This window comes from Dasypus novemcinctus, chromosome 18 (genome assembly GCF_030445035.2).
Source record: "Dasypus novemcinctus isolate mDasNov1 chromosome 18, mDasNov1.1.hap2, whole genome shotgun sequence".
NCBI classification, from domain to species: domain Eukaryota; kingdom Metazoa; phylum Chordata; class Mammalia; order Cingulata; family Dasypodidae; genus Dasypus; species Dasypus novemcinctus.
The window spans coordinates 47,965,015-47,979,718 of NC_080690.1; the positions used below are offsets into that span (position 1 = coordinate 47,965,015).

The 14,704-nt window shown below is 59.1% G+C and overlaps 1 protein-coding gene across 1 annotated transcript; it reads left to right on the forward strand.

Moving 5' to 3' along the window:
* The first annotated feature begins 1,740 nt into the window (after positions 1–1,740).
* PLEKHF1 (pleckstrin homology and FYVE domain containing 1) lies at positions 1,741–9,843 on the forward strand. The gene is made up of 2 exons (XM_058280080.1): positions 1,741–1,873; positions 7,751–9,843. Exon 2 carries the CDS (start codon positions 7,769–7,771, stop codon positions 8,594–8,596), a length of 828 nt encoding a protein of 275 aa, XP_058136063.1. The 5' UTR covers positions 1,741–1,873; positions 7,751–7,768; the 3' UTR covers positions 8,597–9,843.
* The last annotated feature ends 4,861 nt before the right edge of the window (positions 9,844–14,704 follow it).

The following is a 14,704-nucleotide window of genomic DNA, read 5'->3' on the forward strand; positions in this document are numbered from 1 at the left end:
CAGGGCTTTGTCTCATTCTCCTCTGCATGGTGCAGAGGCTAAGCTAGACCATCAAGATTTGCAAAGTCCAATGCATACTCAACTGGAGGTGCAGAAGGAGACCAGAGGGAGTGGTGAGGACTGTAGCAAAGGGAAGCACATATGCCCCATCTAAAGGGGACAGACAGCTCTGCTGTCTGGAGATATAGGACCAGCATTTTCAAATCTTCTATTTAAGAAAACTGACAATACAGCTCCCAATACTGAATGTTACCAATGAGTATCTTAAATGTTTGAACGCTTTGTGCAGCAGAGTCACCTCCATGAGGGCCGAGTTGGGCTGATGGGCTGACTACCAGGCTGGGACTTCCGGATGCTCAGCAGGCATTGTCGTCCTCATTGATGAGGGTGGAGGAGATGGAGTGGGGAGGTGGCCATGGGTGTGGTGCAGGCTCTCATTGCCTGTCGCCTCCACCCATCCTCTTTCTCTTGCCCCTCCTTCTCACTCCTCCCTGGCTCCCACCCCCTGCCCCTCTCAGCCCATATCCTGGCTCCTATGAGCCTGGCTCACCACGTGGGGTGGAAGAAGCCCATAACCAGGAGCAGGCCTCACCCCATCGACTATGCCCACCCCACCCAGGAGAGCAGGGCACTGCTGCTCAGCTTGCACCTTCCAGCACCAACCTGGAGGCTGGAGTCCAGGCTGGGTGGAAGGTCTGGGCCGTGGCTTGGAGCAGGTCAGCTCCTTCTCCTGCTGCCCCTCTCTCACCTCGGCTGGCCCAGCAGGTGGGCCCTTCCCCCAGCCAGCCCCTTATCAAAGTTCCCAGTCTCCCCCCTAGGAGACCACAAATTTCACCCTATCGGGACCTTCATTAACTTTATTCCTCCTGAATTCCTGGTGTGCTTGAACTCAGCCTTCCAGAGATAGGCGCGAACTGGATGATGACAGTAGGACCCGTGGGGCTCTCGGCCTAGGTGGCGGCCAAGCCATGGACTTGTAAACAAGTGACCTAATAAGATGACTTCAAGTTGGGCTCAATGCGCTAAAAACCTAACAAAACCCGGTGAAGGGTGGAAGCGGGGCGCTGCTTCAGGTGGTCAGGGAAACCTGAGATGCGGCAATTTGAGCTGAGGCCCCAAGGCCAAGTGCAGCTATGGGAAGATCTGGAGGCAGGAGACAGGCAAAGGTTCAGCGGTGGGAACAGCCTTGGGCTTTGGAGGAACAGGATGAAGGCAAAAACACGGTGAAGTATCTGGGGAGATGAAAGAGGGCTGAGACGAGGAGCGAGGAGGCCTTGGGCTTCCATTCTGAGTGTCCCGAGGAGCACGGAGGGCTTAGCGGGGAGGGAGGGACAGACCCTACTGTTAACGCTGAAGCTGGGGGCTAGGTATTCAGAGGTCCATGAAACCCTTCTCTCTTTCCTTCGGTGTATGTTGGAAAGGTTCCACTAGAAAAAGTTCAAAATGCAATTGTCCAAAATAAATATTGTGAGGAATAGAACAAATAAATACAATGCTACTGATTTATTATTATTATTAATCTCCCTGGTTGCCGGAATTGGGAAGGCGGACTCAGCCCCCGGCGGCCGCCGCCAGCGGGCGGAGGGCGGGGGCGGAAAGGAAAAACGGTGGGAGGGTGTGGGGGGGAGGAGCCTCCGCGCGGGGCCGACCCCCGACGCCCACCGCGCGCGGGCGGCTCTCGGGCCGGCTCCGCCCGCGCACGTTGCTCAGCCACCTCTAGTCCGGCAAAGGGCGCCAGACCCCACCCCGCCGCCGTCCCGGGGCCCCGATTGGCTGCCACCGAGTGGGCGTGGCGGGGGAGCTGCGAGGCGGGGTGCGGCCCGCGGCGGATCCGAACCCACAGACGGCCGCGCGGGCGGGGGCGCCGCGGGAGGTAAGGGTCTCGCGGGTCGGTCGGGCGCGCGCAGCGGGCAGGCTCCGCTCCGGCCTCCCGGCTCTGGGCCGTGCCGTCTAGGCTGCTCCCGAGCCCGGGCTCGGGTCGGGGACGTCACGCAGCCAGGCACGTCCCGGAGACGTCTCTGGCCCCGGGAGAGGCGCGGAGAAGGGCGCTCCCCGCTGGCTGACGGGTCTGGAGGCTGGGGGAGGGAGCTGGGGGGCGGGCCGGAACAGGTAGAGGACCCCGGGAGTGCGCGACGTGTAAGCCGAGGGTCCTGAGGGTCCAGGGCCGCTCCGGGGCTGCGGGGATCTCGGCGCACCCGTTGTCCGTGGATGCCTCGGGAAGTCGTGGCCTCGCGCCGCCGTCGGAGCCTCACTGCTGGAGACACGGGTCTCAGTCTAGACCACTGCCGCACGCGGTGAGAGCGAGACGGGGAACAGGCCCAGGCCCTGCTGGCCTGTCTCTTAGGAACCTCTGGCCCTTGGGTGGGAGCTGGCCAAGCTTCATCTCTCACCTCACACAGGAAGTAACTGAGGCAGGCCCAGAGGGGTGGGCTGGCAATTGTTCCTTCAACCCCATGGAAATGGGTCTCGGGTGCACCTGGAATCTCCCTTTCTCTCTCCCCTAGCACCCGTGGAACTGTAAAGGGGAAGGTCATCAGCCCCCTTTGCAAGTGGGAAAAGTGAGGGAAAATCTCACTCCGGAAAACTTGGTGTCATAGTCCAAGGGAAACACTGGTTCGGGATTTGAACACAGCTGTTATCTCACTTCCAGAAGTGTCAAAGGCCAAGGATCTCCAGGTCCCAGCCTAGGCGGCAGATCCCTGGGTTACTTCCTGAAGACAGACAGAACACCTTGGTGGGACTTGGCTGGCAGTTCCAGGTCTGGAGGGGGAGAAGGGGAGGAAAACGCTGGGTCATCCTCGGCCCGTAATTCCCACTGGGGTGTCTGCAGGCCGGGGTGGCCCTTCCTGTGACTTTGGCCATGTGTTTCTGCACACGTCAGCCCTAGAGGCTGCCAAGGCCAGGCCGGGAGGCAAGGGAGCTGAGGGAGAGCCCTCCCAGCCCACCCCAAGGAAGGAAGTGGGGTGTGGCCAGTGTGCTGGGGGTGGGGCGGCCAATCATGCCAGGGGACCTGCCCAGACCCTGCAAGGGGCTTAGTGGCCTGGGGGCAGGGGTTGGGGGGAAAGGCGTTCAGAGAGGGGCGGTGGCCTCTGGACTTAAGAATTCCTGCTTCAGTCTTTGGGAAAGAGCAGCCTCTGTGGCTCATGGCTATTTTAGAGCCTAGGCGGGATCTTAGGCAGTGACTTTGAGGATGGCTGGTACATCCTCCAGGGGCTTTAGTGAGCATTAAATGTGCTGGGCTGGGCAGTGTGATTTATTGTCTTTATGACTATTATTTTCCTGGAGGGGGCCCTAGGCTGCCCCAGAAGCACCAGGCTGCTCTCCTGCCCCCAAACCCTCCCAGAGCACTGCACTTGGGAGAACCTCAAGTCCTCACCATGGCCTTTGGGCCCTGCCAAACTGGCCTGGCCAGCTGGCCGCTTGGACTTGACCTCTCTCCTCCTCCCACGGAGACCTCGAGTCAGTCCTTCCTGTTTCTAGAAGCTCATTCCACCTGGGGCTGTTCCTCAGAGTGCTCCCTCCCCTAGGCCTTTGTGCAGCCTGGCTCCTTCAGGGTTTTGGGGGGTTGGGAGGGTGACCAAGGTTACATCCTCCCCTAGGCCTTCCCTGACACCTGGCCCTGCCCAGGCCACCAGCCCTCACTATCGGGAAATGACTTCTTGGTCTGTCTCTCCCACCAGGAAGTATGATCCCCAAAAGCCTGCCCTCCAGCTCCCCTACATCACCAGGGGGCCATCAGTATTTGGGACATGCAGGCATGGGGGCAGGGTGGGCCTGATTGGGGCTGAGGTCCCTGCTGGCAGAGGGTGAGCAGTCAGGGAAAAGGGAGGGGAAGGTCCAGAGGGCAGGGCTGTCCCAGGGGCCTGAGTCTTCTGACCTTGGGCCAGGTGTGTTCCTCTCTCATGAGCAGTGGCCGGCACAGGAGGCAAGATGGACCCAGAGCACCCCTTCTGGCGGTGACTTTCTAGGGTTCCCTGGTCAGGGCACCAAACATCTTTCAATCCCAAGGATTGTGTCCCAGATGGGGAGAGGAGAGGTTGCATCCAATCAGGGCAGAGCCTTTGGCGGCTGGCTCATCCAGTGTGTCCCTGGCACCAGTGCCTTCTGTATTTCCAGCGTGTGGTAGTGTTGGTCAGGGATCAGCACATTTTTTCTGTAAAGGGCCAAATAGTAAAATATTTTAGACTTTGTAGGCTGTGTGCCAAATTACATTTTATTACAAAAGCAGGCATTAGGCCAGATGTGGTCCTCAGGCTGTACTTTGCTTGTTCCTGGTGCAGTCAGCAACGTGGCATGTTGACTGTCACGCACAGGAACCTGGTCATCTCTCAGGACCTGGCGCCCTAGCCACACAGCTCTTGCCTTGGACGCCATCAGCCCCGTTCATGTGGCAGGTCATTCGTGTTCCATAGTGCAGGTTTTAAGGAAAGATGCAGGGACAGGGCATTTCCCTGGTTTGTTCAAGGGTTTGGATGGAGGGGTGGTGACCCTCAGCAACTTGCAAATCACCCATGCATCTTGGGGTGGTGGGTGGGGGATAGTGACAGCAGGAGTGCCAGGCATCCCCTGGGGCCATCCCACCCTCCCGGCCTGGCTCAGTCCCTGTTGTGCTCCTTGCTGGCTCTGTGACCTTTGGGCAGGCCTCCGAGAAAATGGGGATGGTGACTCCGTGTTTGGGGGTTAAATGAGACAATGTGTACCAGGTCTTGCCTTCACAACAGCACAGAGAGGCCAGTAGCCTCTGTGGCCTCTAGAGCCTATGTAAGAAAACCTGTTGAAAAATAACTGGCACTTAAAAGGAAACTCATGGGGTACATTTAATAATATATTATCCCAGGGATCGTTGAAAATCTCCACACTCTTGTTTTTCCCCTGGGTAGCAGTGGAGGGTCCACAGCACCCAGTCACTGTTGGGTGTGCATGAGAACATCCTTCCTTCTTCACCAAAGAGCTTTATGTTTGCGGTCATGCTGAGAGGCAGCTAAAAAAGACAGTCCTAGCCCCGTTTCATAGACGGTGAAACTGAGGATCAGAAGCAGCGTGCCTTATGATAGTAACTGCGTGTGCCAGGCCTGCGCTGCCATGTGTCCTTAAAGTCACTTCTCACAACCCAGGCCCTGAGGGCATGCTGCTAGGATGCTGTGGGGAGGAGGGCCCAGGCCCTTGCTTCCCAGGCTTGCTCACCCTACACAGCCACCTCCCCTCCATTGCTGGCGCTGGGTGCCCTGCGGGAGCCATCCCAGGCACCGACCAAGGGCCACAGGCTGCCCACAGGCTCCTTCCAGCCTCATCCTCCCAAGGAGGAGCAGGGACGTGACCCAGCTCTCCTTCCCTAGCCTAAGTGGTCAGAAGGCCACGTGTTGGTGAGAAAAAATTGAAGAGGTCCCCAGCTGACCCAAGGCTCCCCTGCAGACTCCAAGCCAGGTGTGAGCTCTCAGCTGGGCCAGGAGACGGTGTCTGACCGACCCCTCACCCTGACCTAGGAGCCTCTGCAGCCTGGAGAGGGGAGGGACAAGGAGCCCCTCCAGGCAGGGGTCAGCTGGGAGCTCCAGGGCACGGGCCGAACTGCGGGGCCTGGGGCTGATTCGAGTGGCATGCTAGTGCCCCCCCTCCCCCTGCTTCTGGGTCTGCGGGCCTTTAAAGGGAGGAAGGGGACCTGGTCCTGGTGGGTCGGATGCCCCTCCTGGGGCCAGGAAGAGGAGGCTCCAGATCCTTCCCTCTGCTACTGGCCCCCTGGGCTCAACCCCTCTGTGCACAGCTTTCCCTCTCTGGGTGCTTCAGGGCACTCCCTGCCCCTCACTTTCTACACACTCTCCACCTGGGTAGCACCCATTTGAATGGACACCGGGCAGGCCTCCCACGTGGCAGAGGGGGCCATCTCCACACAAAGTCGGGCTGCCCCCACCGTTAGCCTCGTGCTGCACCACCGGGCAGCTCCTATGTAGGCCCACTGGTGTGCGGGAGGAAACAGGGCCGGCGTTCTCTTCTTGGGGGCTCCTGCATCTCCCCCCGCCCCCCAAGTCCTGGGCCAGGGGAGGGGGAGGAGCTGCCAGCACAGGGGCCCGGGGAGGCCTGGTGCAGGCTGCTTTCTCCTGCCAGGTCCAACCAGGGGTCCCCCACGAGGCCTGCTCAGCTCCCCCACACATTGAGCCAGGAAATTTTGACCCAGACACCATCCTGCCATTCTTTTTAGGGACCTTAAATTCAGAGAGAGAGAGGGAGAGAGAAAATGAAACACATGTTCCCACTGCCTAGAATTGGCAGGCATTGGAATTTCATCACAGTTGCTCCTGCTCTTTTTCTTCTTAGATAAAAGAAATGAAACATAGATAAAGGTGAAGTCCCACTTGACCCCCATTCCAGGCCACACCCAGTTCCCCCCGCCCTGTGGCATAGGTAACTGAGCATCCCCCAACTCTCACTGCCTTTTCCTTAAATTCAGCTGACAAAGGCCTGAGCCTCAATGAATCTTAAAGTCTGTAAAACTCCCATTATCTGACCCTTCCCTCATTGTGAACATCTGCTTCTTTGATCACAATCAAAGCATTCTGAAGAAGGCACACTCCCCTGCTTACCTTGATAACCATCTTTCTGTACCTTTAATCATGAGCAGCCATTTTAAAAGACCCACCAAGTTCTTGGTAGAGCAGACAGTCGAGCTCGAAAAATGCCGTATTTCCTCCCATCGCCAAGGACGAGTACTCCATGAAAGCCCCCTACATAAGTGATCAGTGATCGCCAAGAGGGGCTTGTCCGGGTCCTTCTTTGGTCTGGCGTTTTACACAGCTCCTCCCCATACTTGGGACACACCTCCCTGGCTTCGTGTCTTTCAGTCTGTTGCTTCATCGTTTACGGTTCTTCAATACTTGGAAGATGTTTTGTAGTTCTTGCCTAAGTGGTGTCACATGCACACATGATCTGCAGTTAGCTTTTTTCATTCAGCATTTGTTGTTTGTCATTGCTCTGTTCTGCCCCACTTGTTTGGGTTCGTTCCTTGTAACGCTGTAACACTTGTGCTGCTGGAACGCCCCTGTAGGACTTGTCCCTGTTGTGTGTATCCTTCCCCTGCTGCTAGATATTTAGGTCGTCTCCGCTTCTTTCCGCTCAGACACCGCACGCCGCAGTTGCTGCTCTAGGTGGGTCCCCCTCCTCTGCAACCTCAGCCTCTGCAGCCGAGCCCTCAGCTGGGGACGTGGGGCCCCTGGGTGAGTGCCTGGGCAGCAGGTTTGGCTTGCTGGATGAGGGTGTCAGTGGTTGGCTGGGGTTGCTGTTCCAGCACATGCTGGTGCTGCTCTGCTGTGGGCATCTGCACCCCTGCCCCGGTGGGCAGGCTGGACATGCGGGGCAGGCCATACCCCCCAAAAGCAGCCCCAACAGGGGCTGCAGGGAGCTGGGTGATCACTTGCTTGGCTTCCCACCCCTGGGGTAGACAATGTCCAGGTGTGTTGTGGCCTGTCTTCCAAGGTTCCCTGGGAAGATTGAGCCTCTGCTGCCCACTGTGGTCACCTGCTCAGTTACATGCTTTGTACTTGCCTTGCCTTCCCCATCTGGCTTCTATGTTCCCCTCAACTCCCAGTGGCTCCTGGTCTAAGGGTCTGCTTCTGGCGGCCAGCCTTGGATGTGGGTTGTATGGGCCTGCAGGACGACAGTAAGAGATGAGCTATCCAGCCTGGGGGTGGGCGGTGGTGGAATAGCCCTCGGGCTGTGCCCAGGCAAGCTGATGCTTCTTGTCCACCTCTTCCCTCTGTAGCCCCAGCAGCTGGAGAAGATGGACCACCTGGCCAACACCGAGATCAACAGCCAGCGGATCGCAGCCGTGGAGAGCTGCTTCGGGGCGTCGGGACAGCCACTGGCCCTGCCAGGCCGGGTGCTGCTGGGCGAGGGTGTCCTGACCAAGGAGTGCCGCAAGAAGGCCAAGCCGCGGATCTTCTTCCTCTTCAATGACATCCTGGTATATGGCAGCATCGTGCTCAACAAGCGCAAGTACCGAAGCCAGCACATTATCCCACTGGAGGAGGTGACCCTCGAGCTGCTGCCCGAGACCCTGCAGGCCAAGAACCGCTGGATGATCAAGACAGCCAAGAAGTCCTTCGTGGTGTCCGCGGCCTCCGTGACAGAGCGCCAGGAGTGGATTGGCCACATCGAGGAGTGTGTGCGGCGGCAGCTGCTGGCCACGGGCTGCCAGCCCACCACGGAGCATGCGGCGCCCTGGATCCCCGACAAGGCCACGGACATCTGCATGCGCTGCACACAGACGCGCTTCTCAGCCCTGACGCGGCGCCACCACTGCCGCAAGTGTGGCTTTGTGGTCTGTGCCGAATGCTCGCGTGAGCGCTTCCTCCTGCCACGCCTTTCGCCCAAGCCCTTGCGTGTCTGCAGCCTCTGCTACCGGGAGCTGGCAGCCCAGAAGCGACAAGAGGAGCAGGAGGAGCAGGGCAGGGGGCTCCCGGGCCAGCCGGCCCACCTGGCTGGGGCTGGTGGTGGGGCGTCCAGTGGAGACGACGATGACTCAGATGAGGACAAGAGCAACGACGACTGGCCAAGCCGCGTGAAGTTCTACGCCTCGGGTGTCTCCTGGTCGTCCTTCCACAGCTGACCCGGGCACTGGCGATCAGAAGGGCTTGCTCGTGGCCCTGACATCCATGCAGACACCCAGCTCCCAGGAGGACTCAGAGCCCTGAGACCAGAGTCCGGGTGCTCTGTGGGGTGCGGAGGGGTGGCTCTTCCCTCCAGCCTTCCATGCCTTCTTGCTGGGCGTCAGCATCCCTCTAGTTCCCTTCAGAGAGTCATCTTTCCATTTAGCAAACCCAAAATGCTTAGACCTCTTGGGAGCACATCCTATTCCTCTGAAGCTCACTTGAGGCCCTGTTGTGAGGTGTTGCCAGGCACTGCAGGCATATTGGGGTCTGGCCCAGAGGACTATGGAGCTCAGTGGGAAGATGGGGCTAGAGTGAGGTCTACACCTGGCCTGCAGCCTCCCCTCCCAGGCAAGCACGGCCCCAGGAAAGCCTATGAGTGCTGGGGAGCCTCTGGGGTCCCTGGCTTCTGGCTCTGCCATCCAGAGCCACACAGTGACACCTCTGGGGGGTCTCCAGGCCCAGGGCACTGCAGCCTGAGCCTCCGCAGCCCAGGGCAGCCTGCTGAGGACTTGGCCCCTGCCGTGCCTTTCTCTGGGCATTGGACCTACATCTCAGTTTTGTTCTCTTTCTGCAGCCCAGGAAAGCAGTGTTTTCTGTGAGAGCTCTTCATTGCAAATGACAGAAACCCTACCCACACTAAACTTAGTGAAAAACGAGTTTCTTGACTCACGAAAAACCAAGGAGAGGTCCTCCTTCAGGCATGGCTTGATCAGGGCTGGGACACTGTGGCCAGGATGGCTTCTCTCAGTCTCACCGTTCTGCCTGCCTTCACAAGGCCTCCATCTTCAGCCCTCATCGAGGCTGCTCGATGGCCATAGCAGCTCTTTGAGTGTGTGTCCAGCAGGAAGAGAGCAGGAAGCCAGCATGAGCATCCCAGCCTCTCATCAGCTCTGACCCTGGTGACAAAGACCCTTCCTGTGCCTGGGGGCTGCCTGTTGGGAGCCCACCCTATGCCTGCCCACCAGCTGTGGAGGAGAGGGCCCAGGGGCTATTTGCAGGGGAATGGATGCTGGTGGCAAAGTCAACTGCCTGCCACTTTGGGGGTTCCGGGAATGCTGCAGCTTGGGGGAGACAGACGTCCATACCACACGTTGACTGGGTTCCCTGAGGACACTGCGACTATGGGCAGCACTTGCTGCCCTGTTCACTTTGGTGTGGGTTATTGGAGCAGAGAGAGGAGGGCAATAAAGGAAATAAGGAGTCACTTGTCCTGCTCTGCCTGGACCATCCCTCGAGATGGAGCCACTGAGCACAGTTTCCTTAGTGGGAAACTGAGCCACACAGCACGAGAGTCTTGGGGTTGGAGCTTGACGCCACCCTCCTGCCGCTGCTGGCCACGGCTATGATTCCTTGCAGGGCGTCTCCTGCAGATGTTCCTGCGTCTTTCCCCCGTGTCCTATGGCCCTGACCTGAGCACACGGAGTGGGGTCACTGTCAGCTACAGATGGAACCTCGGGCTGGGAGAGCTTTCCCCCAGCTTGCATAGCACAGAGCTTAATTCCTGGATGTTAGGAATCCTCCTTAGGTGGGTTCTGAAGCTATCCTATGCAAGCAGAAGGCCCAAGAACCTTGTTCAAGTGCAGGTCGAGGCAGCAGTTATGACACAGGGCTCCATTCTCCACATGGCGACAGCCTGAGGGGGATGTAAACTGGGGGCGCCCTAGTCTGCCTCTGACATTCCCCTACCCCACCACCCCCGGGTAGAAAGAGAGCAGGGTGGAGAAATGGGTCAGAGGTGCCTCAAGAATGGCTGGCTAGTTTACAGGACCTTTCCCTTCCTGGGCCTCCCAGAACCACACAAACTGGTTCAGGCTGGTTCTCTAGCCCGGGCAGAGGGCATGGTGGGGACAGGTCATGGGGTGAGTGAGGGGCAGCTTCCTCAAGACAAATCTCTCAAAACTCAGGTCAGGCAGCCCCACCTCACCCTGGGAGTGCCTGGATCCAGCTACTGGCTCCCCTGGAACCTTCCTTTGCTCAGACACTCTCGGGGGCTCAAAGGGGAAGGGTCTGCCTGCAGCCAAGCCTGGGCACAGCCAGCCTCTACAGCTGCTTGACATGGGATGGGGTCCAGGAGTGGACGGGTGTGGCCGCTTGCCAAGTGCCACACCCTCCTCTCCAGGGCTTGGTAGAGCTGGGTCAAAGTAGGGTCGGTTCAGCCTGCCTGGAGCTCTTGGGCCTGCTCCCCTCTCCCCAGGAGGGCTGGGAAGGAGCTGCTGCTTCCCTGAGTCCAGAGGGGTCAGGACCTGTAAGGATGCATGGGCTCACGATGTCCCACCCACTGACTCTTGGACAGTTGCCGTGTCCCTGCCAGGGCCTGGGGACAATGCTGTGAGTGAGACAAACAAGGCCCTGATTCAACTGCACAGTTCAGTGGGGCAGGGGGGGAGGGGAGCAGGCAGCACTCTGAGGAGAGCAGAGTGCACAAAAGGGTGATGAGATACTGCCTGGGGGTGGTGGAGAAGCTGTCAGCCAGGGCCACTCTGCAAAGGGTGCTCACACTGCAGGTGGGGGTGGGCAGTGCCCCTGGGCCCATGTGTGCCAAACGGCACAGCCAGTGCAAAGGCCCCAAGCAAGCAGGTGTCACTGAAGCAGTGGGGTTGGGGCTGAGGCCAGGGAGGCAACAGGGGCCAGCTCGGAGCACTGGAGGCCCCAGAGGCTTCAGCAGGACAGCAGGGTCTGCCTTGTGCTTCTAGGAGGTGCCCTGACAGTGCTGGGGAGGGGCACGGTGCTGGGCAGCCTGGGGGCTCTGCAGCCACCCAGGAGCCTGGGAGGGGCCTCCTGGAATCCAGGTGGGAACTGCTGTTTCTGCCTGCAGTGGGCGGTGGGGCCTTGGCTAGCCACCTATTCAAGTCCAAAGGCCACCTGTCCCTGACTGCAGAGATGGCCACCGAGCCGCCCTGTGGCTCAGCCTCTTGCATGACAGGAAGCAAAATAACACCGTGGACTGAATGTTTGCTCTGGGCCAGCACGGGCAGTTATGGGGAGTGTCAGTCAGGATTCTCCAGGAAAAGTGTACTGACATATGTACATACATGTAAATATTATGAGATTTATTATAGGAGTTGGCTTACACAGCCATGGGGATTGGCAAGTCTGAGTTCCTTGCAGCAGACCCCAAGTTGGGAATGCCAATGAAAGTTTTGGTGAATTCCCCCAGAGAAGCTGGCTGGCTGAGGTGGAGATAGGAATTCTTCCTGACTGCTGAAATCCTCCTCTAAGGCCTTCAGCTGATTGGATGAGTCGGCTCTCACTGCTGAGGCAGTCTCCTCAGTTGACTGTAGATGTCACCAGTCATAGATGCAATCAACTCACGACTGAAGTCCACGAAAGTCTCGCAGTAACACGCGGGTGCTTGCCTGACCATCAACAGAGCACCACAACCTAACCAAGTCGGCAGGTGAACTTAACCATCACGAGGAGTACGCGGTGCCCCTGGCAGCTGAAGCCTCAAGGCAGGGTGTTGGGAGGACGTGGGGGCCTGGGGAGGGAAGGCACTGCCCCATGACCCCACGTCTCTGACTCCTGGCAGGTTTGCTTCCCTCCGGAGAGCTGCTTGTTTCTGCCCCATGACCCTTCTCCTGTCTGTAAGGGCCAGGCTGCACGGATGCTGCCTTCAGCTCGCCCATCTCCCAGGGGTGCCCCCCTTTCAGATGGGGAGGGCCAGCCAAGACTGAAAGTGGTCCTGGCTCCAGGCCACACAGCCGACTTGCTTTTGGCCACTACCCTGCCCACACACCTGGTGATGGACAGCAGTTCGTCAGGCTGGACTTCAGGGCCTCAGGTTTTCACAAGGTTTACCTCTGCCCAGAAGGAAGCAGGAGGTCTGGCAGGGTGCGGGTTCCCATGGCCAGGGTCCAGGCCCTCACACCCCACTTGGGGCTTTGCTTGTAGGGCCTGGCGAGGAAGCAGGAACCACGTGTCCTGCCAGTCAGATGCTGACGTCGCCGCCCTGGAATCTCTCCTCCAGCTGTGCATGGCCCGTGGCCCTGCCAGGAGCTAATCCTTATGGACATAGGTCCCTGGGCAGGTCTGCTTGCCCCCCCCCTCCCTTCTGGGAGGTGGTCATGAGGAGGATCTGAGGACAAGCCCATGAATGGGGGTGGGGAGCACTGGTGCCCCCCCTTCCACCTCAGCATTGCCTGGAACACCCTTGCTGGAATCAGCCCAGATGGAAAGGGAAGTTAGTGGCCTCCGGGCCCTTGGGGACTGGTGACCAGCAGACTTCCCTTCAGAGTTCAGCCGGCACCTGTTCAGGGCACAGTGCTCTTGCAGGTTTCAGTGACTCAGTGGTCATCGGGGGGCCTCTACCTGTGTTTGGCTGCTGGGGTTTTCAGAAGCTGACTTTCCTAAAGCAGGGCCCACTTGCATGGGTGCTGGTAGCCTTCAGGTGCTATCGGCCAGGAAGCCGGGGGGTGGGGGGTCCTGGAACCCTGCCCCTCCTTGATGGCGGTGGCTGCCGCTTACTCCAGCCCAACTACATGCTGGCCCCAGGGAGGCAGAGCCAGATCACCCTTGTCCTAAGGCTGAAGGACACAGAGAGGGACAGAAAAGCCAGAGGGAAGAGCTGCCAGGACAGAGCTGTGTGATGAGGGAAAGCTTCCCCAAGGGGTGGTGTTTTGTTGTACCTCTGAGGGTGGCAGGAGTTTATCAGAGAGAATCCTAGCCTCCGTGAAGACTGGCAGTCTGAATCTTTTCATTTACCATCCTGTCCTGTCCCTGGAATTCCATGTTTGTTGAATGAATAAGTGACTGGAGCAGGAAGTGGAGGAGGGGCAGAGGGGATGACAATGAAAGGGCAATTGAGCCTCACCCTGGAGCCCCAGTCCAGGCACCGGATGAGAGCCTGTGTCCCTGAGCTCTTTCTAGTCCCTTCCCCCAACACGGGCTGAGTTACTCTCTCTGGCAGGGGCAGGCAGGGAGTGGGACCCTACTAAGAAAGAACTTTCTGGAGAGCTAGTTCCCTGGGGTCAGCCTCCAGGTTGGCATCTGAGGATTTCTGCAGGCCTGGCGCCTCCCCTGCCCAGCCTGCTCTTAGAGGCTGCAGAGGGAAGTTGTGGCCACCCCTGGACTCAGCCACTGGGACAGGGTCTGAAGGGGCCAGACAAGGGAGGGGTGACATGAAGGCTGACCTAGTTCTCAGCCGGGATCACGGTCCTTCAAGCCGCAGAGCCCACCACTTCCGCAGGGCCTGCCTGTGACCACCGCCTGCAGGAAATGCACCCTCTGCAGGCTGTGGTCGGGGAGAAGCCAGTGGGGTGAGGGGGTAGGCTCCTGGCTTTGCACACCTGCACCTGCAAGCTCGGGTTGCCCCTCAGCCTCCCTCTCAGCCCTTGCCAGCTGTGGCTGCCTGCCTTCTCTGTACCCAGACTCCCCATCTGTGAAGTGGGCTCGAGCCACTTTGGGGGCCAATGCCATGTGTGCTTTCCTCTGCCCTGAACACGCTCCCGGGAACTCTTGCCCACTGAGCCCACCAGAGCCTAATTCAGTGCTTTTATGGACTTACTGACTCTGTGCCCACCACTCCCTGGGGCTCTGCCCATGAACTTCAGCCCTCCCTGTGGAATCCAGCCCAGATGCCACCTCCATGCTGCAGCCTTCGTGGATTGCCCCAGGGCAGTGTCTCCCCCAGCTGCCTGCCATGAAGTGCCTGAGTTGGCTCGTGTCCGCCTAATCTGCCCTTCGAGTCTGAGCCCCTCCAGGGCAAGGAGGGGAGGTCCTCATCACCTGCAGCCTCCACGGCTCCCAGCCTAGGCCCAGGTACCCAGTGGTCATTCCACAGATGCTTCTCTTCGAAGGTCTTTGTGACCTCCCCTAGATCCTGGGGTCCACTAGTAAGATGCTGGAGTCCACGTGTCTACAGTGGACCCCCTCAGCATCCCTACCTTCTTGCCTGTTGACACCTACCTGCACCAGGCATCAGTCAGGCACTACGGTGTCTCCTGACCCCTCCCTTGCCTCATCCCCACCCTCCCCACACCTTCCAGGTAGCCCAGGCCCAGAACCCAGCAGGTCCATAGGGCATTCAGGCATCCGCAGGAGCTTCCTCACGGCCTCAGTGGGAAGGC